Consider the following 26,129-nt stretch of genomic DNA (forward strand, 5'->3'; position numbering starts at 1 on the left):
TTTAAAAAAAATTCGCAAGGCAAGTTTAAATTTACTATGTCGGACCCTACATTTCTTTGTTGCTTAATTACCAAAGGAGCGTTTTAATTCGCATACTTATGCCTTGTGTTTAATTTACAGACACGTATCCTGCATAACTTTGATAATTCCTTCACAAAGTTATGCCTAGTCCGCATGTTTGCCCATTGTGCATGCCTCAATTCCACAACTTTGCGTTTAATTATCAAAGTTATTTAATCGCATACTTACGCCTACGGGCGTACTGGTGATAAGTAGTACGGTCCTGTGATAACTTTGATAATTCCTTTCACAAAGTTATGCCGGTCCGGCATAAAAGTTTGCCCATTAAAAGTATGTTTCCACCGGTACAACTTTGTGAAGGAATTATCGTGCTATGCCTGACCCGTATTTCGAGTGTCCGCCCATAAGGGGTACTTAGGTATACGGTCCCATAAAATGCGTAATTCCTTAACAAGGATGTCATGCATAATGAATTTAAATCGCCTTGCTAATTTTTTAAAATTTTGATTGGTATGCGCTTTTGCTCAACCTTAACCTGCCATTAGTAAAACAAAATTTAAACATTTCAAATAATAATGGTGAAATTTAAAGACCACCCCAAAAGAAGGGCAATTCGTAATAGTTTACTCCAGTTTCTCGTGTGTAGATGTCGCCTTTTTTTTTTTTTTTTTTTTTATGGCTTTCAATTTTCCTAATTTTTTTCTACTTCGAAGCTGCAGTTTAGTGGCCCTCATTATCTTGAATTCTTTAACCTTTCAATTTGTAGTCGATGTTATAATGCTTCACATTTCTCTTCGAACATTTCACATGTACAACTTTTACCAAATCAATTCTATCCAAAGCACCAATATATTTTTAAACCCAACTCGCATTTCACTCTATCGATTGTACACCACGATAAGGTGCACTTCAGAGTAGTGAAACACATCTGAAGTAAGAAAGAGGTATTCCAAGGTAACAGAAAGCAACTGAATTTCCCTAACAATAAAACTCAGAAATTCTGGAAACTTGAATGGGAGGCGTCAACATACAGAGCCAAGAAGGGCCAAACTGAAGGTCAAATTTGGTTTCTAAGTTTTACATGCCTTTCTAGTAAAGATTACCATGTCAGGACGCCTTTGCCAGTTGCCAGAGATCAAAGATAAATATAGTTTGCTCCTTGCTCTTTGGTCATCCATTATAAGATTGTAATGATTAGCTGGGCTAATTATCTTTTACTGTAACATATGTTAACCAATCGGCAAAAGAAATGGAAAGTTTTCACCTCAAAATCACGCTTCTGCCAACGCTATGGGACATCAATTACTGCATCCTCCGGTCTAAGATATGCTGACCAACGTTCAAATTCAATGAACAGGGCATCTATTCAAGTCTGAGTCCCCGGATAGAAGTAGTCTACGTAATTTTCCTTGACCCTAAAGTGGAAATTGCGGACCTTAGAACTTGAGCCTCCCAAGTCACAAGCACTTCCCTTATTTAAAACAGTCAACTGCAGGGAAGAAAAGAGAAACAGAAAGAGAAGGAATTAGCAAGACGGACACAAACATCAAGTGCATGTTTATCCCAACGAGTCATTTAAATGTTTAAGTAATATAGATGAATGCAAGTAATCACAAGAATAATGCTTTTCAGCTAAAAACCGCCACAGATACTGCACTAATTCTAGGTTAAAGAGACAAGGTTATTACATGTAACGACCCATTTGGTCGTTTAGCACTTTTAGGCCTGATATCCCTAAAACACCCTTTTCGTGGTCTAATTTTGTGTTATATAAATATAAGCAAAAAGTGATTCGATTATTTAATTGACGAATAAATTTTAGAATATGTGTAATTAATGTGTGTGAATAGTTATTCATAAAAAGAGTTATTTTCTTTCGTTGTGAAAATTAATAGTACAAAAATTTATCCTCTTGATATAAGATTGGGAAAATTAGAACTTGATAAAATATATTCTCTAAATATCTCAATATTTATGAAATTATTATGAGATATTTTTCATTTACTAATATTTTAATCAAGGATTTTATATGGGAAGGTACTATGTAAGCATAATCCACTAATTAAAAGGTAACCATTAGGATTAAATTTCAGATTGAGACTTTTTCTTTTACAACCCATAAACAATGGGTTTAAGGGGTACAAAACGTGGTTGGAGTTAGTGGAAAAGAAAAAGGGATTAATTAAAGATTAAGTGGATAAGTGGTAAGGGGACATTTTTCCACGTGTGACCATGTTAACAAAAGAAACAAATGATTTATATATAACTATGGATCTGGTGGCAAACATAAGAATGATTTGGTAATTTATAAAGGCTAGTGGTAGGTTCCACATTCCAAATAAAGAAAGGAAAGGAAGTTTTATTATTATTATTACACTTTGAAAGGTTAGAAAAGTTTCTTAAGCAACTCAGCAACATTTTATCATTCCTAAGAGCAATATGGCTCCATATATTTTTTTATCACAACGTGATGTTGATTGCACAACAACTTTTTATATACAACAACATGGATATAGTGGAGGGCCCCACCCGAATATAAAAGAATCAAAATCTGAAAAGTTAACAAAACAAGTGCAATGTTGAATCATCAAGTGGGGGTGTACGTGTAGCATGATGGGAAACCTTATATAAAATAAGGCATAGTGCAAATGACACTTTCCATTTCCTTTTGTTGAAAATCAGCTTTCAAGAATAAGAAAACACCACCATGGCTGGTCGGCCAGCTTGGTTTTCAAAAGAGGAAAACTGATTTTTGTTGCTAACAAAAATTATAAAGTGAAGACATACAATAATGTGTAGTAGTTGGTGGAGAAGCAAGAAATAAACAAACCAAAAGAAGAGTTGTTGAAAGAGAAGGTCACGGCCAGGTTGGAAAACACAAAACACAAAACACAAAAAGAATTTCAGTTTTGTTGTTCAATAGAATTCGAAGGAGAAGGAGGTAGAGAAGCAAGAATAAGTATAAGAATTTAAGACACAAATTGGAGCCAAGTATTCAAGGTAAGAATTGGTCATTTCTTTTACAGTTAGAATGAGTTGATGCATTGGTAATATGTATAAAATGGTGCATGTTGGTATTGAATGTTGTTGTTGAAACTTAAAGTTAGCCGTGTATGATAGGCTTATGTGAAGCAATGTTTAAATTTCTTGTACATGTATTAAGAATGGTTTGAATATGGTAGTGTGTATGAAAGGAATGAAAATTATGGAATTTTGTATGTGGTTGTGTTGAAGCCGTGTAGGGGCTGATTTAGGGAGTTAATGGACTGTTTTATGTGATACTTCAGTTGTTGATTGTTATGGACATTGTGGTGTATTGTTTGCATTGTAAATATGTGAGTTAAGATGTAAAAGAAATGATATATGTGGAAGTGGGAAAAAAACAGTCCAACCGTGGACTGTTTTATAAGAAAGGATGGGCTAATTTATTTTGAATGTTGATTGTTGTTGTCATGGGTTCCAAAATAAGAATGAAGACATTGATGGTTAAAAATTGAAATGATTTGTGGGCTGTTTAGAATATTGTGTGGGCTGTCCGGATCGGTATTGAACACATAATTATTGATGTTGTATTGGTTGTATGTGGTTGGTTTAGATACAAGAGAAAACATCGCCTAAACATCTAGAAAGGAGTTACTAACGTTAGAATACGTTGAATCTCCCCTAGCTTAACCATAGTTGTTGGCGTCTTAATATAGGTTGAAGTATTATTGGGTAGCGTACACATATTGTGTGACGAATAAGCACTAAAGACCTTGTCCGATCAAGCACTTCGGGAAAAAACTTTGGTACGGGAGTTCGTGACACTGGTTTCCGCATTGAGGTAGGTTACGGCTTACCTTATGGTGAGACTTTGATTAGCGAAGCGTATGTTTAGATGATATTGTCGAGAATGTATATAAACTCGCGGTATCAAGTTGGGTTAGATATTTTCTTAGGCTTGGACCTTGTTGTATGATTTGGGGGGCACACATCCCGTCGTGTTGTTGACTTATCTTGATCTATTTTTTTTTTGTGCTCGTTGCCACTTGAGACATTGAGTATCCGTGACTAATGATATATCATGACTATGATATTGCGGTGCTTTACTTGATTGATACGGAGATGAGAATGGTGATTCCATCGTGTTTTTTGTGTAGCCTTATCGTGCGATATTACTTGTATTCCATGTGTGCCGTTTCGGATTGAATTGGTTTTTTAACATTACATTTCATCATACTCATACGCATTTCCATGATACATTGATATATGCACGGTTATGGCACTAATGATGATATGTGAGAGAGTGTGCAGCCTCCGAGGTCTTTGCGGATATAAAAGAGAGACGAGTGTTTGTTGCCGAGGTTTCTTGCGGAACGACGGAGTGTCCGATGCCCGAGGTCTTGCCGGGATCGCGAGAGTGTGCTCGTGATCCGAGGTTATATTCCGAGAGCGGCGAGTGTACGGACTTCGCGGGTCCCCCATGGGTCATGATCGCCGAGACGCGGAGTTACTCCGTCCGGACGTGTTGTACAAAATCGCATATGCATTGCATTCATCCTACATACATTATTGCATTGCATTATATCTTGGTTCCCGTTGATTGTTGTGATACTACCGTGATGTACCGATTCGATTGATTATACTAAGACTTGGCACAATTGTTTAGATGCTATAACATAAAAGATGACTTGTTCTCCGCGGATATGGATTCATATTGACTTGTACTTGTTGGTTTATATGTTTTTCTTGCTTGTTGTCTTTATATACGTTATCTAGTCTTAGTCGGCCTACGATACCTACCAATGCATTCGTTGTTTGTACGATTTCACACTTGCCGCATTCTTTATGAATGCAGAGTACCACCGAGATCGATTTCTACTCTTCGTGGCTAATATTCGAGGATTTCTCGATTCGAGTCCTTCAGATGAGCACGAGGACGATCGATGCCGATGACTCTTTTTATCCTTATGTCTTGTTTCATTCTCGGGGACATGATCTTTTAGGCTACTATGTATTATTATGATTCGTACTTATGAGTATTTAGTTAGATGCTCTGTACGACCCGACCGACATCGGGGTTGGATTCTCATTATTTCTATATTTCTTTATATTATTATCGTGAGACTTACGTTATTTTATCTTCTTCAGCTTTATTTATATATTTTTGATTGTTGGAATAAGGGTTCGCCTACCGAGGTGGGAAAGGTAGGTGCCCGCACGACTTAGTGAAAATAGGTCGTGACATTACAATTTCCAGACTTTCTCTTAGCTATTCAACTATTGAAGTTCATAAACAGACCATTAGGGTCATACAACTGACCAATCAGATTATTCTGTAAGGACAGTCAGTTTTCAGAACAGAAATGTCTTTGATAAGAGTGTGACCACTAAAAAAAGGGGCAGCCCATTGCACAAAGCATCCTGCATTAGCAGGGTCTGAAGAGTGACCAATGAACTTTTTTTTTTCTTTCTTTCTGGGTAGAGTAGAAGCTTGCGGATAATAAAGGGAAAAAGAGAGACGACAAAAGTTAGACAAAAAATGAATACAGGTTCGGGGATAAAAGGAAAAGGAGATAGCCTTCTCTATTTTTCCTTCCTTTAGTCAAGGAGAGAAGGTGACACAGTTTAAGTACAACCAAGGTATATAGGGGAAAGGATAAAAGGTACTAAAATTGTACCTGTCCATGCACGTCACTTGCTAAACCAGTTGCCAGAGGTTCTGCCTTGATTATAACATCAGCAAGGTACTCCGGTTGCAAGATTAAGGGCAGCATATTTGCACTGGAATAGATATCCTCATGATTAAGAGTAACAAAGGAACAGCCCTGGATAAAAAGAATATTAAGAACGTAGCCCACGCTATTTAACTTTTTTTTTCTACTCACCAAAAAAAACTACTCCCTCCACTTCAATTTATGTGAGCCCATTTGACTCGGCACGGAGTTTAAGAAGAGAAAACTTTTAAACTTGTGGAGTTAAATGAGTCGCATATATATATATATATATTTTTTTTTTTTTGAAAAGGTAAAACTTAATAATTCGCATATATTTGTGTGGCTATAAATCATTGCATAAAGGTAAATTGTCTCCAAATATAAAAAGGGTCATTCTTTTTGGCACGGAATAATAAGGAAATAGGTTCACATAAATTGAAACGGAGAGAGTATTAACTTTTTTTATTTCCTTTTCTTCGGTAAGTCTTTAGCTCATACTACTGTCAGAATGAGATGCAGAAAAATAGTGGATAAAATTGCTCACATATTTTGCTTTCAGAGTGTAGCAGTAGTGTAGAAAATCCAACACGTGATTTGATGAACCATTAGCCACCACTTCCATAAGCGAAACGTCATCAATCATAATAGTAATGGTTCTACTGCCTTCAAGTGAAGAATATATTTCTACTGCTTTCTCAAGTTCCCCATACAATGCAAGTAATCCATCTTCTCTTGCTTCCCCTCCATTTCTGTCTAATTATGAATTGAGCGCATACAATTAAGAGGGCCAAATAATGCTAGACAGATTAGTAGAATTAATATCAGTCTCATAAAGAAAAGTATTGGTTAAACAAAAAAAAAAAAGGCAGGGCAGTATGCATGCAACTTTTCCAATTCATAGTTGGAACACTTCTAAGTGAATCTCAGATTTATCTTTATTCGATAGAAATGCATGAGTTCCCAAAATTCCTAATAATCAAGTTTTCTACATTGGTAAGAAGAAGATAATTGATATATGGCTCTCAAAAGGGAAGAGCAGCACTAAAGCACTGTAAAAACTGTAAATTCCAACATCACTTGAATTTAGGTCCTTTAATATTTTCAAAATATTTTCATATTTTTTTATAAGTAATTAGGTCTCCTTGTTAATGGTGTTAAACTTCTCATAAAATACACAGAGACTGCTCGTTAAGTTTTTTTATTTTTTTATTTTTTTATTCTCCCTTGCTAATGGTGTTAAAATTCTCATAACACACAAAGCGACTGCTAAAACACGGGTAAATCAAGGTTGCGGGCAAATAGCTAACAAAACTTTCATTATAGTTAATCATTTCTGCTGGACATCTTCACCTGGGCACTGCAGTGTAAGCATGTCAAGAAATACAAATCTTTGATTCTTCCTCTGCACAGTTAAGTTGCAACCCTGTTCAGGAAAGAGCAAAAAAAAAAAAAAAAAAAAGGATTGTGAGGCTTTAAAAGTATACAGGATTAAAACATCCATTAAAATGATTGAGAAAAACAAGAAAACTGAAACTTCTGAAAACTTGGGCACATATATCCTTTTGAGTAAAGGATGATGCCAGATACAACAACATATACCCAGTGTAATCCCACAAATGGGGTGCGGGAGGGTAGTGTACGCAGACCTTAGGAGGTAGAGAGGTTGTTTCTGGTAGACCCTCGGCTCAAGGAAAAGCATTTCAAAGTGAAACGAAATAACGGAAGGTGAAGAAGCCATGGTAAATACTATAGAAAATTAGAATTTAGGAGTTCAAACCTGCGCTTGCTTTTTAATTTATGTTGCATACAACAATTGCTTGAAACATGGAAGCACTGAAACGAGCACATTTATTTTGCACAAATTGACAACAGCTTGTGCATTGTTTGATAGATAAATTGAGCATAAAAGGACATATATCCAACAATCAAAAAACAGATCCTAAAATCAGACAGCACGGGGAAGGTTTTGATTGCTTAAAAAGAAAAACGAGGGTTTGACCTAAAAGGAAGCGTCATCCTAATAGGGAAGGCGAATGATAAACATTATCAGATTTCATTGTACCAGCTGATAAGACATTCCGACAGATATGAAAAATTTCCTCAAGCTTTTATTGAAAACATTATTTTTCGCTAGAAGGATGTAAGAGGTTAACTCCACAAAAATAGCAATCCCGAATGGATCTCAACTTGGATGATTAAGGCATTCCTACAAGAGAAAGCTCAAATAGAGGTACGAAAGGATGCTGAAGATACATAACATCTGGCATTGAGTATACACGGGCATCTAAAAGGAACTTTCCTAGCGCTATTCTACTCACTGCCTTTCACCACTCCCATAAAAACATCACTTGCTGTGGCTAAAAGCCCTGAGATTCCAAATACATTAAATACCAAATAGAAGTGCATTACTCCTAAATTCTATCTGTTTTCTCTTCAAAAATGAGTTTTGATAAGCAACGTCCAAAACAGATAGAAAGATATGGAAAATAGTTACCTGAACTCTTTGGATGCACCAAAATATCTTAATTGATAAAATGAGGTAAGAATACATATGATTAACGTACAACTACAACCGATGGCTTTGGTGTAATAAAATGTGTTTCGACATATATCCCTTGGGTCATATATTGAACCACAGATTGTCTGCAAGATACATAACTCTCAATAGCTAACCGCCTTCCACCTTAATCACTAGCAAGACAACCTCCTATAGATTGATAAAAGAGGAAGAGGAACCGTTTCCCTTGTATTTAACTCTAGTCTGCATTCAAATTGCTGAGAACAAACGCAAATAACAGAAACTATTACTTTTTGTTGGGTATTTAATCTTAGTACCAAAACTCATAACAGGAGTTTGTGTATTAGGGATGAACATTAGAAACAAAGAGTAGTGACAATCAGAAGAATACTCGAGTAATATCACACCAATTTGTGTCACCAGCAAATCAAATAGAAGTAATAAGAAAACATTATTAATTAACAGGATAAATCTAATATAAAAGAGAGTAATTGGTGCATTATGTGACTGACCATCTTGCGGAGAATGCGGTCATAGTGAGAGAAAGGGTGGGCAAAGGCGATGAAAACGATGACATCAGAAGATTCGGGGTGGAAAGAATGCTTAAGGAAATGGTGGAGCACGAAGGCGCCGCTGGTCTCAACACAATCCTCCACCACCACCACTCGCCCGCCTTTGCCAATGCCAAGCGCTTCCTCCAGCAGGTTGGGACGCGAATTATCCATGCCTAGACGACTCCCCAAGGCGTTTTACTTAGAGTTTTTCCCTGCGGAACAACTGAAAAAATGAGATGCGGTGGACTATCTGGAGGGAAAGGAATACAAGATGTTTTGAAAACAAAAGCAACCCTATCCAGAAGATAAAGCTTAATTGTATTCGTCTTTTGCATTTTTGGTGTAAAGAAAAGTACATAGATGAGACGGAGACACTGCCAATTTCTAGAGTCTCTTTAGTTGCTAGTTTATTATGTTTGTGCAGCTTTTGCTAGACTCCTTGTAACTATGGCCTTTCACTGGCCCTTTTGATTTCAATGGCCCTGGTGGCAATTGACTTGAGCCTTGGGGTGCTCCCTTTCAAGGTCTCAAGTTCGAAACCCGCTGGGTGCAAACAATTTACGAGGGCCATCGTGGACGGGAAACCCCAAATTACCCGTGGTGCACTTGCGGGAAACTCCTTGCCGAGGGCCTGTGCACCCCCGGGATTAGTCGGGGCTCAAAGAGACTCGGACACCCGGTGCTTAATCAAAAAAAAAAAAAAAAAAGGGAGCTGTGGCCTGTGGGTATCACTTGAGCTCTTTGATCACAGCTGGTATAACTTATAAGTGCCACTTAAAATGTGATTAAAGCTAAATGGGAGTTGAAATGTAATAATTAAAATTTGTTAAACGTTTACAAAATACAAAAAAACCAACGTTCTCCAAGGGGTTTTACTTAGGGTTCTTCCCTAACTGATATTATTCAGGTGACCTTCAGGTGGGGATCCAGCATTGACATAATTTGAAAATAGTAATTCCAGGTTTTTTTACTCTTTAATAAAAAGGCATGATTATCATCCAATTAAATTACGGGAAATTTGCACAAAAGTACAGCCCAAAACATTATATTTTATCTACGTAGCCAATTAAAAAGATTGCAACCTTACAAAATATAGCACAGATGCACAGGACTCATATTTGTCAATAAATCTACAGATTTTATCCATCATCATCCGACAATCCAAAGACTTAATTAATTTGATTATAATTTTCTTATTTTGTTTATTTTCTCCGTTTTCATTCCTAAATCAGATTGGCTTTTTTTGGTTTTTTGATATTTCATGCTTATCAGAGATACAGTATACATAAACCTTTACTAGGTCGTTCATCTTAAAGACTACTTCCCTTAAGAAATTTGTCACGCTATCCATCATCGGGAAAGTCCACATTAAAAAAGAATCTACCTAAAAACACCCGGTTCAAAAGAAAAATTGGCATCCTCGGGAAAGAACTGTGGTTTAAATAAAACCTGAGATTAAGCCAATATAACAAAAAAACTAGCTATAGTCATACAATTATCATGGCTCAAGTTCTGATCATTTAATAATATATCAAGAAATCAAATAATGGAACAGATCAGATATAGCAGTAAAATACAGGCCAAAATCAATCTGACACCCCCACCCCACACTTAGGACCCGTTTGGCCATAAGAATTATTCATTTTTCCCGGAATTTTCTTTTCACTTTATTTGAAAATCAGTGTTTGGCCATGAAAATTCCAAATACAACTTAAATACTTAAAATCCAGTTTTCACTTTGAGAACATTCAAACAACCAAATGTTCTTCGCAAAAACTATAACCAAACACAACTCCAACTTCAAAAATTCCAAATAAAGTGAAAAATATTTGGTTTCCATGGCGAAATGCCTAGTTAAGAATGTGCACTGCCCTCAGAAGCACCCCACACTTAGCTCGTGAGCGTTAAGTGTGTAAATTAAGGTACAGTCAACCATTAAAACATGTTCTAAGACACTCACAATCACACACACACACACACACATATATATATACATATATATCCATTTAGTACAATTGAGCACAAGGTGGGTTGACACGGCGCACATGTCGTGCCAAGTCAAATGCAATTGAAGTCCGAAAACTCCCAAACGACCACCCCCACACTTAAGGGAGTGCTTACATTGCCATTAGATATCGGCTTTCTACTCAGACTTCACAAAAACCCTTGAAAAATTCGTTCGGGCAATTTATCAAACACTTGAAGTGCACAGTTTGTCCTTGCAAAAGTTTAGCACTCTACGGTTATCATATGGCCGTGAGATAGCGGGATTATGGTTTGCTATCAAGCAAATCCCGAATTTCTACATCAGATTAGACAAAAAAACTCTTAAACCAAACGACAAAATACCGGGGGGCGAGGGGGGAGGGGGGTTGAGGGAGAGGGACAAACGACACAGGAAGAAAAAAGAAATTTTACCTGCCTAGACCAGGGGGGTTTAGTGTAGTGGCAGCTTCAAAAGAGAAAGCTGGCGAGAGGGAGAGACAACTGTGCGAGGGGTTGGACTGATTTACAAATACTTTCCTTTCACTTTTGGTCTAAAAATACCTTTATTAATCTTTATTTTTGGCTCAAAAATATCCCTTCCTCCTCTTTCTTTTTAAATTTAATAAAATATGCCCTTTCGGGCCTTTTATTTAAAGGTAGCAAACCCAAAGCAACTTTGTGGTCGTAAAACCTTTTGTTCCAATGCACAAAAAGTGACTTTTGTTCCATTAAAACAACGAGGTGGGTCATTCCCTATTTCACTTAGATAATTTTTGCAGATTCGGAGTAAAACCAACACCAAAGGCGCGAAAACCATCGTGCCGTCAGTAGGCCAAAAGCCCCCGATTTTTTATTAGTCCGAAAACTCACGAATTTACAAATTAGTGAATTTACAGACAAATGAGTTGGCACGATTTAATTGAGTTGGTACAATTTAAATGGTAGCACGATTTGATTGGTAAGCAATACGCGTAGGAACGGCGAGGTGTTTGTTTTTTGACAAGATTGCTTGATGTAGTAATCTACAAGGTGGAATGAGAATGGCATTTTGAGAGTGTGCAAAAATGAACGAGTCGCTTTGGGTCTTGAGTGAAGAGTGAACCGCGGTGTTTATCGATGAGTTTGCTTTGACTAATATGCAAAAAGGGTCCCAGTAAATAACACGAAAGGTCGGACGAAGTGGCCGGCCCCGAAAATAAATATGATACATGTTGAGTTAGGCCCAAGTGACAGCCAACCAAATGAGATTGTTCAATATATTTTTGAAACAGCGATTTGTAGTAGAACTAGCAGTTCATTTGAGCTTTTTTTTGGTCTTGTGTCGGTGGCAGCTATGTCGTTGTTGGTGATCCGTCTCAGGTAATTCGATTTTCCATACCCAATGATGAATTCTTGTCTGATACGAAGAGTGAACTCACATCTACTCCCTAGCTACGGATTCTTGCATCTTACACCATCTTCAAGGTCTTGATGTAAGCTTTTTGTGTTGTCTTCGCTCTATTTCCACTGTTTAAATTCAACCCCGTTCTCCCACCTTATTATGTTGTTCAGAGATAGATTCCTGCATTCCTCTATATTTGCTCCCTGTTATTGTGATTTTGTTGTGCTTGTGCATCCATTTGTTTTCTTCATGTGATTGTGTTGATATGTGTATTTCCTTTTGCACAAAGACCTGTAAAAAAGAAAACAAAATTAGTAAAAAAAAAAAAAAATACTACCATGTTCTCCTCCCATAGGATTTGAACATGATGATAAAACTTTTTCCTCCTCTTCCCATCACATGCTCATTCAGTATATCAAGTGTTACACCTCTAAAATTTCCTGCTAACGTATAGTGAATAGACTAACGAAGGGCATGATGTATACGATGTTTTGATAAGTAAGAAATAGCATTTGATGATTCTAAATGAGATTTCGTAGACATCTAAGATAAGGGGAAGAAAGTTGCTAAGGAAAGCAAGTCATATGTTGTGTGTCCTGACAAGAATTACGAGCATCGAATTAATGAGAGTTTCATGATGCTTTGAGGAAGAGCTATAACGTCCCTTAGATTGGTAATAAGGTGTTAAACAAGTGTTAAGAAGGTTCCATAAGGATTGGAGATCAAACGAACGACGGAGATCATTTCAGGAAAAAGGAGTTATACGACCGACTTATACGGTCCGTATAAGGGGCCGTATAACACCCAGCAGAGATGATGTCTGGCCAGTGGTGAACCACGACCACTTATACGGGCCGTGAAATGTTCCACCTGACGGTAAAAGTGTCCGTGGAAGTCCCGACGAGCTGAATAAGTTCTGATTATATAAATGTGTTCCCACTTCATTAATTTCATTTTCTCATACTTCTTCATCTCTCTCATGACCTCTAGAAGGTTCCACATACTTCATCTACTAGAAAACAAAGGAAATCAAAGATCAATATCAAGAATTCAAGTGAACCAAGTGGTACGAAACACATCAAAGTTCATCTAAGCCAAGAAATTCCAAGAAAAGTGAACTAGGGTTTTGGTGCAAGAAAGTATTTCCACTCAAGGCTTGTTCCTACACTATCTAAGGTAAGTTTTATGGTATTTTCATGATGTTTAAGGTATTGAGAAGTTGAAACACTTGAATGGTAGAAGAATATAGAAAATGGGTCATAAATGTGGGAATAGTGTCATTATTGAGTGGTAGTTTGGATTGAATCATGATTATTGAGATGTTGTGATCATAAGTAAGTTATGAATGACATTTGGAACATGAGATAAGTATTATATGTGAAAGAACGCGATAGTGAACTATGATCATGATTATGAAGGAATTGAAGTGAAATTGTGAAATATGGGTGATATAAATGAATGATGATTGTTGATTATGAATGTTGGGAGTTGATATGGAATATGGAGGAAGTTGTATAAACAAAGGAAATGCTGCCCAATTTTCTCTATCTTTAGTAAGCACATTCTTATAATTGTTTAGCTAATGTCGATACGAATTCTCTTGAAGGTAAAGACGTGAGCATTAAAGGAGAACGATCAAGTGATAGAATAGCTAAAGGAAACGGTATGTAAGGCTAGTCCTTTCTTTCTAAGGCATGACTCTATGGTATGAATCTTCCTATCTTTCTATGACTCCTCTACGTATATGTATATATATTAGAAATGATGAGTCTACGTTATAAAGAGCTCTCATGAGATCAAGTTAAGAGATATGTTATGAATATGATGATGAGCCCAAGTCTAGAGACCCAAAAGCTCATGATATGATGTTTCTACAAAGCTAATGACCTTTATGCGATTCCTTGATACTATTCATTGTTGCTAGACCCACCTTATGATGTTAATCCTTTCCTTTTTAAGGTATGAATTTTATGGCATGATTTTCCCTCCTTCTTCATGAATTCCCTACATTCCGAAGAACTAAGAGCCTATATTCATGAATAGTCATATGATATAAAGATAAGAGATACATTATGAGCACGATAGTGATGACAATGAGTCTATGACCATAAGGAGCTACACATGTATAAGATAAAGAAGAGAGATAAGGCCCGAGCATGATAATTGATGATGATAAGTTTATGTTAAGGTTATGATATGCCTATACGACGTATGATAATGCTAAAGATGATGTTGATTTCATTTATGTATTTTTATGTATATGTATGTATGTATGCATCGAGTCCCGGAAGGGCCGAGTACAAATATCATCGAGTCCCGGAAGGGCCGAGTACGAATATCATCGAGTCCCGAGAGGGCCGAGTATGAATATGCATCGAGTCCCGGGAGGGCCGAGTACGGATATCATCGAGCCCGGGAGGGCCGAGTACTGATATTATCGAGTCCCGGGAGGGCCGAGTACGGATGATACCCAGCCTATATGGTCGGGTACGTAGTTGTACTGCATTGTAAATTATTGCATATGTAAGCATGTGGATGTAACAAGTGTATTTTTTTAGAGGAATAAAGGGGTAAGTACGTATGGCGAATGTTCAAAAAGGTATTATGAGAAATGAATAGTTTTTTTTATCTTATGCTATCCCTTATGCTCCTATTATGTATTATTATTGTTGATGCCTTACGTACTCAGTACAATGTTTGTAATGACGTTTGTTTCCTTTGGACGCTGTGTTCATGCCCACAGGTAGATAGGGAGGCAACCCGGATTCATAGGAGCTACCAGCAGACCTTGAGAGCACTCCATTATTCCAGAGGTGCCATTGTTTATTGTTCTGTGTATATGTATTTTGGGCACGGCGGGGTCCTGTCCCGTCCATATGTCTAGTACTCTAGTAGAGGCTCGTAGATACGTACGTGTGGGTAGTATGATCTCATAGATTCTCATCGTATGTATATATTATTTTGATAGCCGAAGGGCTTTTGTATATAAAGTAAATATGTTTCAAATGAAAATGAGTTTCCTACGATTATGAGCATAAGAAATACGACTGTACACAGAATGAGTAATAGAAAGAGTGGTGCTCGGTGGTTAGCCCAGGGTACCCGTCATGGCCCTAGCCGGGTCGTGACATCAAGTCCCCTTATACTGCTACCCAACAGCCCTGAACTAGAAATTCTTCAATTTTATCCTCTAGTTCTGATTCTCAAATAGGGAATTTGTGATTTATCACTATTGAGAATCTTTCTACATATTGTCTTCAGTCTTTGAAAGGTTTGGCAATGAACTGAGGCTTCATATAAAGCCTGATTTGCCAAGGCATCTGCTAATTTATGTCCCTCTCTCAAAATATGACTGAAAGAAAAAGTCATATTGCTTCTGAAATCCATTATCTCTTCAACACATATTGCAATGTTCCATGGTGGCTTCCATCCTTCCTCTAATATCTTATATACCATCTCTGAGTCAGTTTGGACTATGATGTTATCTAGCCCTTGCTCTCTGCAATAGTTCATAGCCTCTAAAATTGCAATCACTTCAAAGATCTCCGTATTTGTTGTGATACCAATCTCTTCTGCTTGTGCTTATATCAAATTCCCCTATGAATTCCTCAAGCAAAAGCCATAAGAGCTCCTCCATGGATTTCCTATTGAAGCCCCATCAGTATTGCATATTATCATCTTATGGAGGAAATTTCCATATAACCTTAGTGATTTTAAGCTCTGTTATCCCTCCTTCTAGCATCACGATCAACTCATCCCATTTAGTAGGCAAATTCTGCGATTGAAAGATGCCTTGTCTGTACTAACCTTTGTATGGTACTGAATACTTGAAAGATGACTCTTCCCAGAGATATTTTTTCACCATGTTTGATACTATTCCTCATTTTCCTTAGTTCCCAGATAATTATAACAGGGACTTCTTTAAAAACATGTTTGAGTCTCCCTGCTACTAGTGCTTGCCACTATTTAACTATCACTTATTGTAGCTGTAGTCCCTTAATAGATATCCCTGCCATAGAGCAAAAGTAAGACCAAGTTCTGTTAGCCACATATGAAGTGGTGAACAGATGTTATGCTATCTCTTCTTTTGGATTTGAACAACACCATCATCTGGATACCATACTCTAATTCATCCTCTTCAACACATCATCTATCGCGGCACCTTAAACTTTCAACACCTCCATAAAAAGAAAGATATTTTGAAAGGCAGTCCTTTCACTCATATATTCTTGTATGTATCTACTTCTTGACATCTTAGTCTCACAAATTCCCAAGCAGATTTTACTGTGAAATCCCCTCTATTCTCCATCAACCACCTTGGTTTGTCCATCCATTTATCTTCTCTAGGTGGTAAAATTGTGCTTGTAATATGGTGGACAATATCATCATTGAAAGAGTGAATGATTTTTTATAATCCTCTTTTGGTTGTTGTACACGTTAAAACCCTAGTTTAGTGGTTGTCTTTTTTTGAAGCTATTTTCAAGTTAAAGACAGTGTCTGAACAAGGTCGTGCGTGTGTAAAGTCAAGCCCACATCGAACCTTATATGAATTGTATTATTGTAATGAACGTGTTTTTCCCCGCTATAGGATGATTAAACTTATTTTCTAAAGATTGAAGCGTTAAACGTGTTATGTCTTTGAATGGGTTTTTCTTGAGCTTGAGATTGAACAAGTTACTCGAATAAGGTTTCTAAATTAGTTATAACTTGAAATACCTCTATCGTGAGAAGATGACTTGAGAAGTGAATTCTGCTATGATTCGGTTAGTATGCCATGACTTGTATTTGTTTGTGTTTAGGTCTGTATGGTCAAGCTGTGCTAGTCCAGAGGACGATTAGCCGTTCTGAATCCTAACTATCACTTTGAGTATTGTTGTGTCAATCTTGAGGATGATTGACCTCCGTGGGAAAATAGCCCCGGTGTATCTATTGTTGTACTAGCCCACAGGACAATTAGCCTCCGAGGATGGTAACCCCGGTGTATTTAATGGTTGTTCGCCCGTGAGTTGGAATGTGTTGATTCTTTGGTTGCCTTTAAGTTGGCTTGTTGATGATTTCAGGCTCGTAAGTGAATTAGTTTCTCCCTGATGATTTTTATTAAGTTTGATGTCGTACTCTATCTCTGGATTTTGAACTGTTTCTCATTAATATTATGTTAGTGATTTTGCTATATTCGCTAACATGTTAACTATTGGCCCTTCGACACTCACTGAGTACCCAGTACTCAGACATACCATTGTTTTTTTTATGGTGTGTCAGGGAACGTAGAAAAGAAGGTTTGTGATACACATACGGAATAGGAGAACTTGCTGTTTTCGGGACCATTTGGTGATACCACATACTTGTTCGTGGGACACCACTCTATTTTTATTTATTTATTTATTTTAATTTTCGGGTTGCGTCTCGAAGTTAGACACTTGTTTAGTTTATCTTGGAAGCTCCATAGATAGTTATCAGGTTGTGGGTAGATGTTGAAAGTCTCATATGACTTGTTGAGGGTTTTCCACATTTTATGATTTAGTATTCCTATTAGACTTCCGCAAATTTTAATAAGTATGAGTATGTTTACATTTAGCTATTTATGACTTGTTCTAAATCAACGTTGAAAGACTATTGAAAGAGAATAGAAGTTTATTGATTTTATAAGGTACTTCCGGTGTTGTTCATATCACCGAATGCCTATTGCTCTAGGGTCGGGTTTGGGGCGTGACAACGAGGCCGAGGGACGAGCCAAGGTGAGGGCTATTTTTTGAGTTCGTTCAACTTTTCACCCGTTTTCATGTTTCTTTGTACCCCGAGCTCCCTTTTCCAACGTGAATCTCTCTGTACAACTCCTTAAATACGTCAAGTGACGCAAAACAAAATAATGAAAAAGAAAATAAATGAAAAGAACAAAATTCAAGAAAAATAGATTGCCTCCTATTAAGCGTCTTATTTAAAGTCACGACATGACATGACCAACATCAACTCTTTTTTCTCCACCTTGAGCTTATGAACTGAATCTCCAGTTCTCATTCACGCTTATGACTATGATTATGCAGGGGTGGTACAAAACCTTGTAAGCCGAAGATTGTATAATTCTTTATGCACTTTTTGGCTTTCATTTGAGGAGTGTCTCCTTGCCTAGACGGCCTCGAGAATTTAATGATATAAGGCATATCTACCTCTTCCCTTGACTTTTTTTTATGTTCAAAAGGATCATTCCCATTTCACCATCCGAACACAATTAGAAAGTGTTGGAATGAGGTCCAATGCGCTCAAATACATGAACTTCAAGACTTTCAACATCCTCAACATCAATCACACTAGAGTCAACTAAATTTGTTTCCTCAATATCCTTAATTTCGGCATCCTCAAATTCAAGTTGGTTAGGTTGTTGGTGTTGAGAGAATACATCTAATAAATTATTGTGAATACGTCTAATAAACGCCCAAGGTTGTTGAGTTTTATAAGCTAAAAACACCCAAGATAACGATGTAATATAACAACACAATTATGCATAAGATATGAGACTAATATGATATAAATATATACTTTTAGCCGAATATCAGTAGTCAATCGAGTTTAGGAGATTGCTTATGGATTGTTCCTATTGCATTATTGTTAATTTTCACATTTCATTTTTCTACATTACTTTAGCAGTTCATAGTTGCACAATATAGAATATGAATGCATCAGTGGTTTGAATTCCTTTATAATTCTCGGCTTTTTGTTTTCAGTTATAAAAGAAAGACTATAGAGTAAATACACCAGAGATAAGTATATATAGAGAGATTGATATATTATTCGACTTTGAACTGATGTACAAATGAATTGAATTAACTTCCTATTTATAGAAGAAAGGAAACTGCTGGCAAGCTGCCTTCTTGAGCTACTTGCAAGTTGCCTGCTTGATTGCAAGCCTGAGGAAGCTGCTGCAAGGCTTTTTAGGAAGCTGCTGATAAGCTTCCTGCTTGAGCTACTTACAAGCTACCTGCTTGATGGCAAGTTTATCCAATTGCAAGCTTATCCAGTTGACTGTATATTCGACTGAACATCCACAATACGATGTATTTAAAACACTCCCCCTTAGATGTTCATTAATAGATAATGTGCCTCATTAAAACCTTACTAGGAAAAACTCAGTGGGAAAAATCTAAGTGAAGGAAAAAGAGTACACATGTTATAATACGCATTACAAGCTGCCCATTGAAAACCTTACCAGGAAAACCCAATGGGACAAAACCCTTGTAACGACCCGTTTGGTCGTTATAGTTCTTTTGACACTTTCGCCCACTCCCGAGCACTGATCATCTCCGTTTTGACCCAAGGGGACCTTTGACATGCTTCCCGAGGTGTCTAGATTGGATTCGAGTAACTTTGGTGAAAATATAGGCTTAAAAGTGAAAGTGGTTGACTCGAAGTTGACTTTTAGGCAAATGAACCTTTTTCGGAATTTCGTCAATTCCGAGAGGTCCGGGTAGTCATTTAGAACTTGTGTGTGCGTTTGGTTCGGTTCCCAATGCATTCGGATGCATTTCGAGACATTGGATAGGAAATGGGAATTAAGGCATCGGTGGTTGACCCGGTCAGCGAGACCTCCGTTGGGAATTTTGAGGCCACAGGCTTGTTCGTAGCGCATTTTTATGTGGGACTAGGTATCTGGTATATGAGCAGATGGCCTCGGGAGTTAGTCTAAAAATCGGATCGAAACGAAAAAAACATAGTCCAAGTTCTAGTGTCTGGTGTCCGCTTTGGCGGCACCAGCACTGCAACAGCGGCACCACTGGGGTGGTAGCCCTGCCGCTGAAGCGGTCCCACCATTTTGGCTTGACCGTTGAAGCAGTCAGGTGGCCGCTGGGGCGGTCCAGTTACCGCTACAGCGGTGACGGGCAGTGACTTTTCATTTAATGGGTCTTAAATGAGTCTTAGACCCTCATTATTTCATATCTCGATATTGGGGCTTGAGAAAGCTGTTCTTGGAGACAAATTGAAGGAAATCTTAGTGGTAAAACTTTGTCTAATCCTTTACTTCTCTCTAATCACAGTCATCTTAGACTTTCCCCTTCCCTTTTCAATCCCTTAGAAATGGAATTTGAATGAGGGTTTTGGGAGGTTTTTCTCTAAGATTATACTTGATAAATTGATGATGTTAATGTAAAATATGATGAATCTAAGCTTAGTAAACGCATATCTTCCACTTTTAACGTTGAATTTCGGATTTGGAGAATTTAGGGTTCATAACCAATTTGGGGTTTTTTACTAGAAATCGGATTTGGGGATAATTCTTGAGCTAAATCAACAATTAATGATTGGGTTATGATTACTTAGGATTCAATTTGGTATTTTACCCGCGAATATCCTGTTTCGCCCTTGTGGGCCCGTTTCCCTAATTTCTAGGATTAAAATGGACCTAATTGATATCATAGTAATATTAGTATCATTCTCCATGATTTCTAACTTAGAATTCAATTATGCTTAGACTACTTTGGTTCTGAGCTTCAGAGAAAGGGCAAGGTGATAGAGTGACTTGTTGGTGTTGCAGTTCGACAGTCCAGGTAGGTTACGGTTTACCTTTGGTGAGACTTTTGTATAGTGAATCACATATTTAGATTATGATGTCGGAGACAGCATGTGAACCTTCGGGTGTGAAGTTGGGATGGATATTGCCTTAAGTTGGTCCCTGATGTGTGTTGGGACTAGCCACCCCGTTATATGTGTTTGATTTTTTAATTGTGTTGGCTTGGTGCCATGTGTAGTTGGTAGATAACGAATGTCGCTTGTTGTCCTGATTCGGATAGGATTGACATACCCGTTATTGGTATTTGTACTTTGATATATTATTGGCGTACCTATTGTTGATACTTGAGATTATTAATATATTATTGGCGTATCCGCTATTGGTACTTGATTTATATATATATGTTGGCATACCCACTATTGGTATTGTGATGTGATGCATTGTTGGCGTACCCCGTTGAGGTACTTGTGATATTGAGCTTGCTTGTTGATGATTGACATATGCATTGCACGCATTCTTTCATAATTATCATGTATGGCCGATATCCGGTAATGATCTGGTATCGTTGATTGAGCGAAACTAATATTTGATAAACTCTTTTACTTGAGTGATTGTGAAAAATGCCGATGTCCGAAGATCAATTCCAGAATCGTTGTTATACGAAACTAACACTTGATAAACTCTTTTACTTGAGTGATTGTGAGGAGACCGATGTCCGAGGTTCAATTCCGGAATCGTTGATTTGTGAAACTGATATTTGACAACTCTTTTGAGTGATTGTGAGGAGGCCGATGTTCGATGGTTATATTCGGGCATCGTTGTTGCATGGCCGATTCCGATGTTATTCCGAAATCGATTGTGGTGCATGGGCTCCGCGAGTCCCCCATAGTGGTGCCGGTGAGACTCCCCTTGTGAGCAATTAACCAGGGTCCCGTCTGTCTATTTGGCAAAGATCCGGGACAGGTGGCACTTAGACTTCGCGAGTTACACTAGGTTGTGCTGCCGAGACGTCGATATTTCTGTCTGGAGTGCATGTGTACACCTCATTTGCATAGTATGGCATGGCATCACATTCATACCATTATTGCATTGCATGCATTATGACTTGAGTGAGATGTCGTGATGACTGTATTGTGACTGTTGACACCCAATTTTGTCCTTCCTTTATTCCAATTTATTTCCTTGGGCTTTTAAATTAATTAAATCTAAATATTTTATTTTCACTACTATTTCTACTACTATTAATACCATTACTTTCATTTTCATTATTCTACTACCAATATTAATAGTATTACTTTATCACAAATTTCAAAAGGGTTCGTCGTCACTTTATTTTCGATAAATTAATTATCCTTTATCAAGTCCTTTATTTTATACATATTAATCATAATTTATCATAATATATATTGTACTAGTTGTTAAATTAGAAGCCCAAAAATAATTTAAATAAAGAAAGAAGAACTCATATTTTTGGACCAACATTTGATCCCAAATAACCAGCCCATATATTAAATTCAACAGCCCAAGCGGAACAGCCCATTACCCCTACCCGGTCCAGCCCATACCCGCTAACTACCCGACCCGATCCGTTAAAAAGAATGAAGCAATTAAGGGTTCTTTTCTTTCTCTTCAAACGCCGTACATGTTCATCTTCTCCTCTTTCCATTTTCAGACAAATTGCCATGATTCCTTTCAACAATGGCAGATTTGTGCCACTCCATTTCCGCATAAAATTTGTCCCTTTCTTTTGCTTCATCCGAGCCTCTGTCGTTGACAGAGAAAGGGTTTCCATTTCTCGCTTCAAAGCGTAATCGATCCACAAGGACCAGAGAAGATCTGCCCATTTTCGAGCAAATTTGAAGCAAATCATGTGAAGGCATCTCTAACGTTCGGATTTGAACAGAGTTGTTTAACCAAGACAATCAAATGTCCCGCCCAATTTCGAATCCAAAAAACCCTAAACATTCTACTATAAATGTTCATTTCATTACCCATCGGAAGGGAGTTTTTTTTTGGCCGCCACACCTCTCTTTGAAATTAATCTTCTCACTACTGTTCTGATTCACAAGACGAACGATTTATTACTTTTATTATTTCTGCTGCAACCTCGAGCCCGAGGATCAGTCATAGTTCGAGCGTAGATTGAGACTCGAAGCCCCACTTCACTGCACCACGAACAGGTAAAATCTGACGCTATTTCGATTCATCGTTTTGTTAGAATTCTGTTAGCATAGAAAGTCATGTTTTAATATCGCGTTGTTACCATTTGTGAATCAAATAAAAAGAAAAAAGCATGTTTCGCAGTGCTTATTTCGTATGGTTTCTATAGTTGATAAACGGCCTAATTCAATCTTGAGCCTAGTTTATGTGTAAGGGTGAAAGGCAAAAAGCAGATGCTACATGTAGACGCTCTAGATGAAGAAGCAACACACTCGCCTCAATTGAATTAATGACTTGGTTGAATCTGCATCTCTAGGTCTCTATCTATAGATTTTGTTTGTGCTACTTATAATCCGACCATTTTCACTATGCCTCAACAAGTGTATCAAAGGCTAAAGGGCAAACTTAGGCTGACCATCCAGCTTCCCAATCTCACGGTAGACTGGTTAAGATATAACTCCCAAAATACTTCTCAGTAGCTTTGAATCGGCTTTTCTTTAAATTCTGCAAAGTTCCTACTCTCCGCACGTTTTAAAAGTTCAACATGAATTCAGTTTCTTTTTGCTTCTTTCGTTTTTCTTTGTTTCTGCTCCCATGTCTACAACTACTCGACACCACTTAACAACTCTCTTTTTCGTAAATTGTAAATCTTTGTCTAACTCCTGTGTTGGGATTGTTTACGTAAGGTTGGAATTCTGATTTTTATTTGAGATATTAACTTTGGACTAGGTTTTTAAGGTTTTAGAAGTGCTGAAAGTTAATGAAATCAGTAGTATTCTTTCTTTCAAAGTTTTCTTTTCTGAGTCTAAAAAAAAGGGCTGTAAAGTATGCCTTTTCATTTCCGAATCTTAGCACCACAAAATGTTCAGAGAACTAAACCATTATTCTCATAGCTAGCTGTCATGCCAATGAAATATCATTGCACCGTAAGTATACAAAAGAAAATATTTTGCTACTTGGAATATTAATTAAGAAGAGTAGTTAAAACATTGATCGGCGTAATACCGGTGAAGCCTATATACGAATAGTGTGAGTTTTTAGTACCTGAAATGTCATTACATTTATCTTTATGCTTGGTTTGTTGGAGTCGCCTATCTTTAACAACTGAGTCCAAGCTTTGCTGGCAACACGCTAAGTCTTTTACAAAGCAAAATGCTATTGGATCTTACAGATTTTAAACTTTAACATAAAGTTAGGTGTCCGACTGATTTTCAAGATTTGCTGCGACTTTCTTTATGCCTACTATCAACATGTGTATTTCGAAGTCTAACATCATATATGTTTTTGCCTCATTTAACAGTTACGTACGACTCTAATCCTCTTTATCTTTTTTTTTACATGTACACATTGGAGAAAAATGGAGTCCCTAATCGGGACTCGGCATCTTCCGCATTCGCTGTTGGGCCAAAGCCCAACGAGATTTTCCTCGAGTCGACCCCACCATCCGCGAAAAAAAAAAAAAAAAGAAAGAAGAAATTGGTAAAAGCTCAACAGTGACAGCGATGAACATTGGCGTTCTAAAATGGGTTGAGCCCATTAAATATATTTGCTCCCTTTTTATTTTATTTTGTGTGTCTAACTTGTATCATGCAGCTAACATTTTACTTTGTTTTGGTTTTCTTAGCTATAATGAACCTTAGTAGGATTAATGGGTTAGGGTTAGTATAATGGGTGGTTAGTCTAAAAGAGAAACTAATAATTAATTTCATAAGTTTTTATTTCCTTCCTTTTACATATTAGAGTTATTTATAACGCCTTAATATTTATCCTCAAAATAATTAATCTTTAAAAGTATATTTTGAATTAAAGGAGTTATGTCCTATTTATTACTATCTTAGAAATTTCGAAACACCACTAATATGCAAACATAAAATCAAATGTATTTTATAAACAACTCTCTAAGTTTTGAACCAATTATGCATATTTTTAGCCAAATATAATTAAATAAAGAGAAAGAAAATTCACATCTTTATAAAAGCAAAGCTAGATTTAGTTTACATCTATATTATTAATACTATTTTAGTCAAAATTCAAATTTGTTAAAATCTATTACTTATATACAAATCATTACATTTTTTAAATTTACTTTCAATGGTATTTAAAGTTCCCTTTTATGCAAATTGCTATATCTATTACAAATCTTATTTCGAATAACATTATTGTATTTTCATTTGAGCATTAACAATATTTACAAGCATTTTTTAAATAGCATCATTATATTTTTTCTTCAAAATTTTAACAACTTTTATAAGTCATATTTTAAAATAGCGAAAAATTCTTCTTTTACACAAACTATTATATTTCCACAAGTCTTATTTTAAATAACATTATTATATTTATAACTTTAACAACATTTATAAAGTTATTTCTTCTACAATATTATATTTATATTTAGCCTAATTAACTATAAGTCCGGTCGGATTAACCATTGTTAATGGAACTTAGAGGATGCCTAATACCTTCCCTCTAGGTTAGTTGAACCTGTACCTAGAATTTTAAGTTTCGTAGACCTTAAACGGAGTTAACTTTAGAGAATGACTTCAATTAACCTTAGGTTCCCTAATTCACCATAATAATTAGGTGGCGACTAAACTAACTTTAATTAACCCCGGAATTACCGGGATGTCGTAAACTATTTTGATCCCGGTTAAAATAGGGTATGACAGTGACGATTGTGTTTTTGATGATTGGATTGTGATGATTCTATTGTGGTGATTGTTTCAGGATCGGATATACTCAGACTTATTGGGGTTTAGATACTTACATAAGTGTTGACGGATACTCGGTTATGACTATATTGTTCCATGCGTGATTGGTTTACTTGCTTATCTGCGTTACTTTCTGAATTGTGTTAACTATGCTTAGTCGGCCTATGATGCCTACCGATGCTGTTGTTTGTGCGAGCACTTCTTTGCGTTCTTTTATTAATGCGCAGTGTCGAGTAGGATCTCTTACCAGAGCCTAGTGATTGACTTCTCGGCTTCTCGCAGGATTTTCGGGGGTGAGCATAGTGTACGTGACCTCGAAGTCTCTTACGTACTTATGTCTTACTTTTCTCGAGACATTATTTGAGACATTTTATGTATTATTACCATTCGGATTTAGATGCTCTTGTATGACCAGACTAGATACTGGGGTGGATTCATTTACTTCCGTACTTATATATATATATTATATCATATTGTGAGACTTACGTCAGTTTACTTCTTCTGCTATTATGTTATTGGTTATGAACGTCGAGTTAAGGGTTCGCCTACCGAGGTGGGAAAGGTAGGTGCCCGACCGGGGAAATGGGGCGTGACAAGTTGGTATC

The 26,129-nt window shown here is 37.0% G+C and overlaps 1 protein-coding gene across 1 annotated transcript; it reads right to left on the reverse strand.

Annotated features, from left to right (window-relative positions):
* Positions 1-976: 976 nt before the first annotated feature.
* On the reverse strand, positions 977-8,960 carry LOC132042770 (elongator complex protein 6). The gene is made up of 5 exons (XM_059433287.1): positions 8,748-8,960; positions 7,068-7,140; positions 6,262-6,470; positions 5,682-5,828; positions 977-1,510 (listed from the first exon to the last, which is right to left on the reverse strand). The coding sequence occupies exons 1-5, from the start codon at positions 8,958-8,960 to the stop codon at positions 1,388-1,390; spliced, it is 765 nt and encodes a 254-aa protein (XP_059289270.1). The 3' UTR covers positions 977-1,387.
* Between the last annotated feature and the right edge of the window lie 17,169 nt (positions 8,961-26,129).

The sequence above is a fragment of the Lycium ferocissimum genome, unplaced genomic scaffold (assembly GCF_029784015.1).
Source record: "Lycium ferocissimum isolate CSIRO_LF1 unplaced genomic scaffold, AGI_CSIRO_Lferr_CH_V1 ctg17815, whole genome shotgun sequence".
Lineage (NCBI taxonomy): Eukaryota > Viridiplantae > Streptophyta > Magnoliopsida > Solanales > Solanaceae > Lycium > Lycium ferocissimum.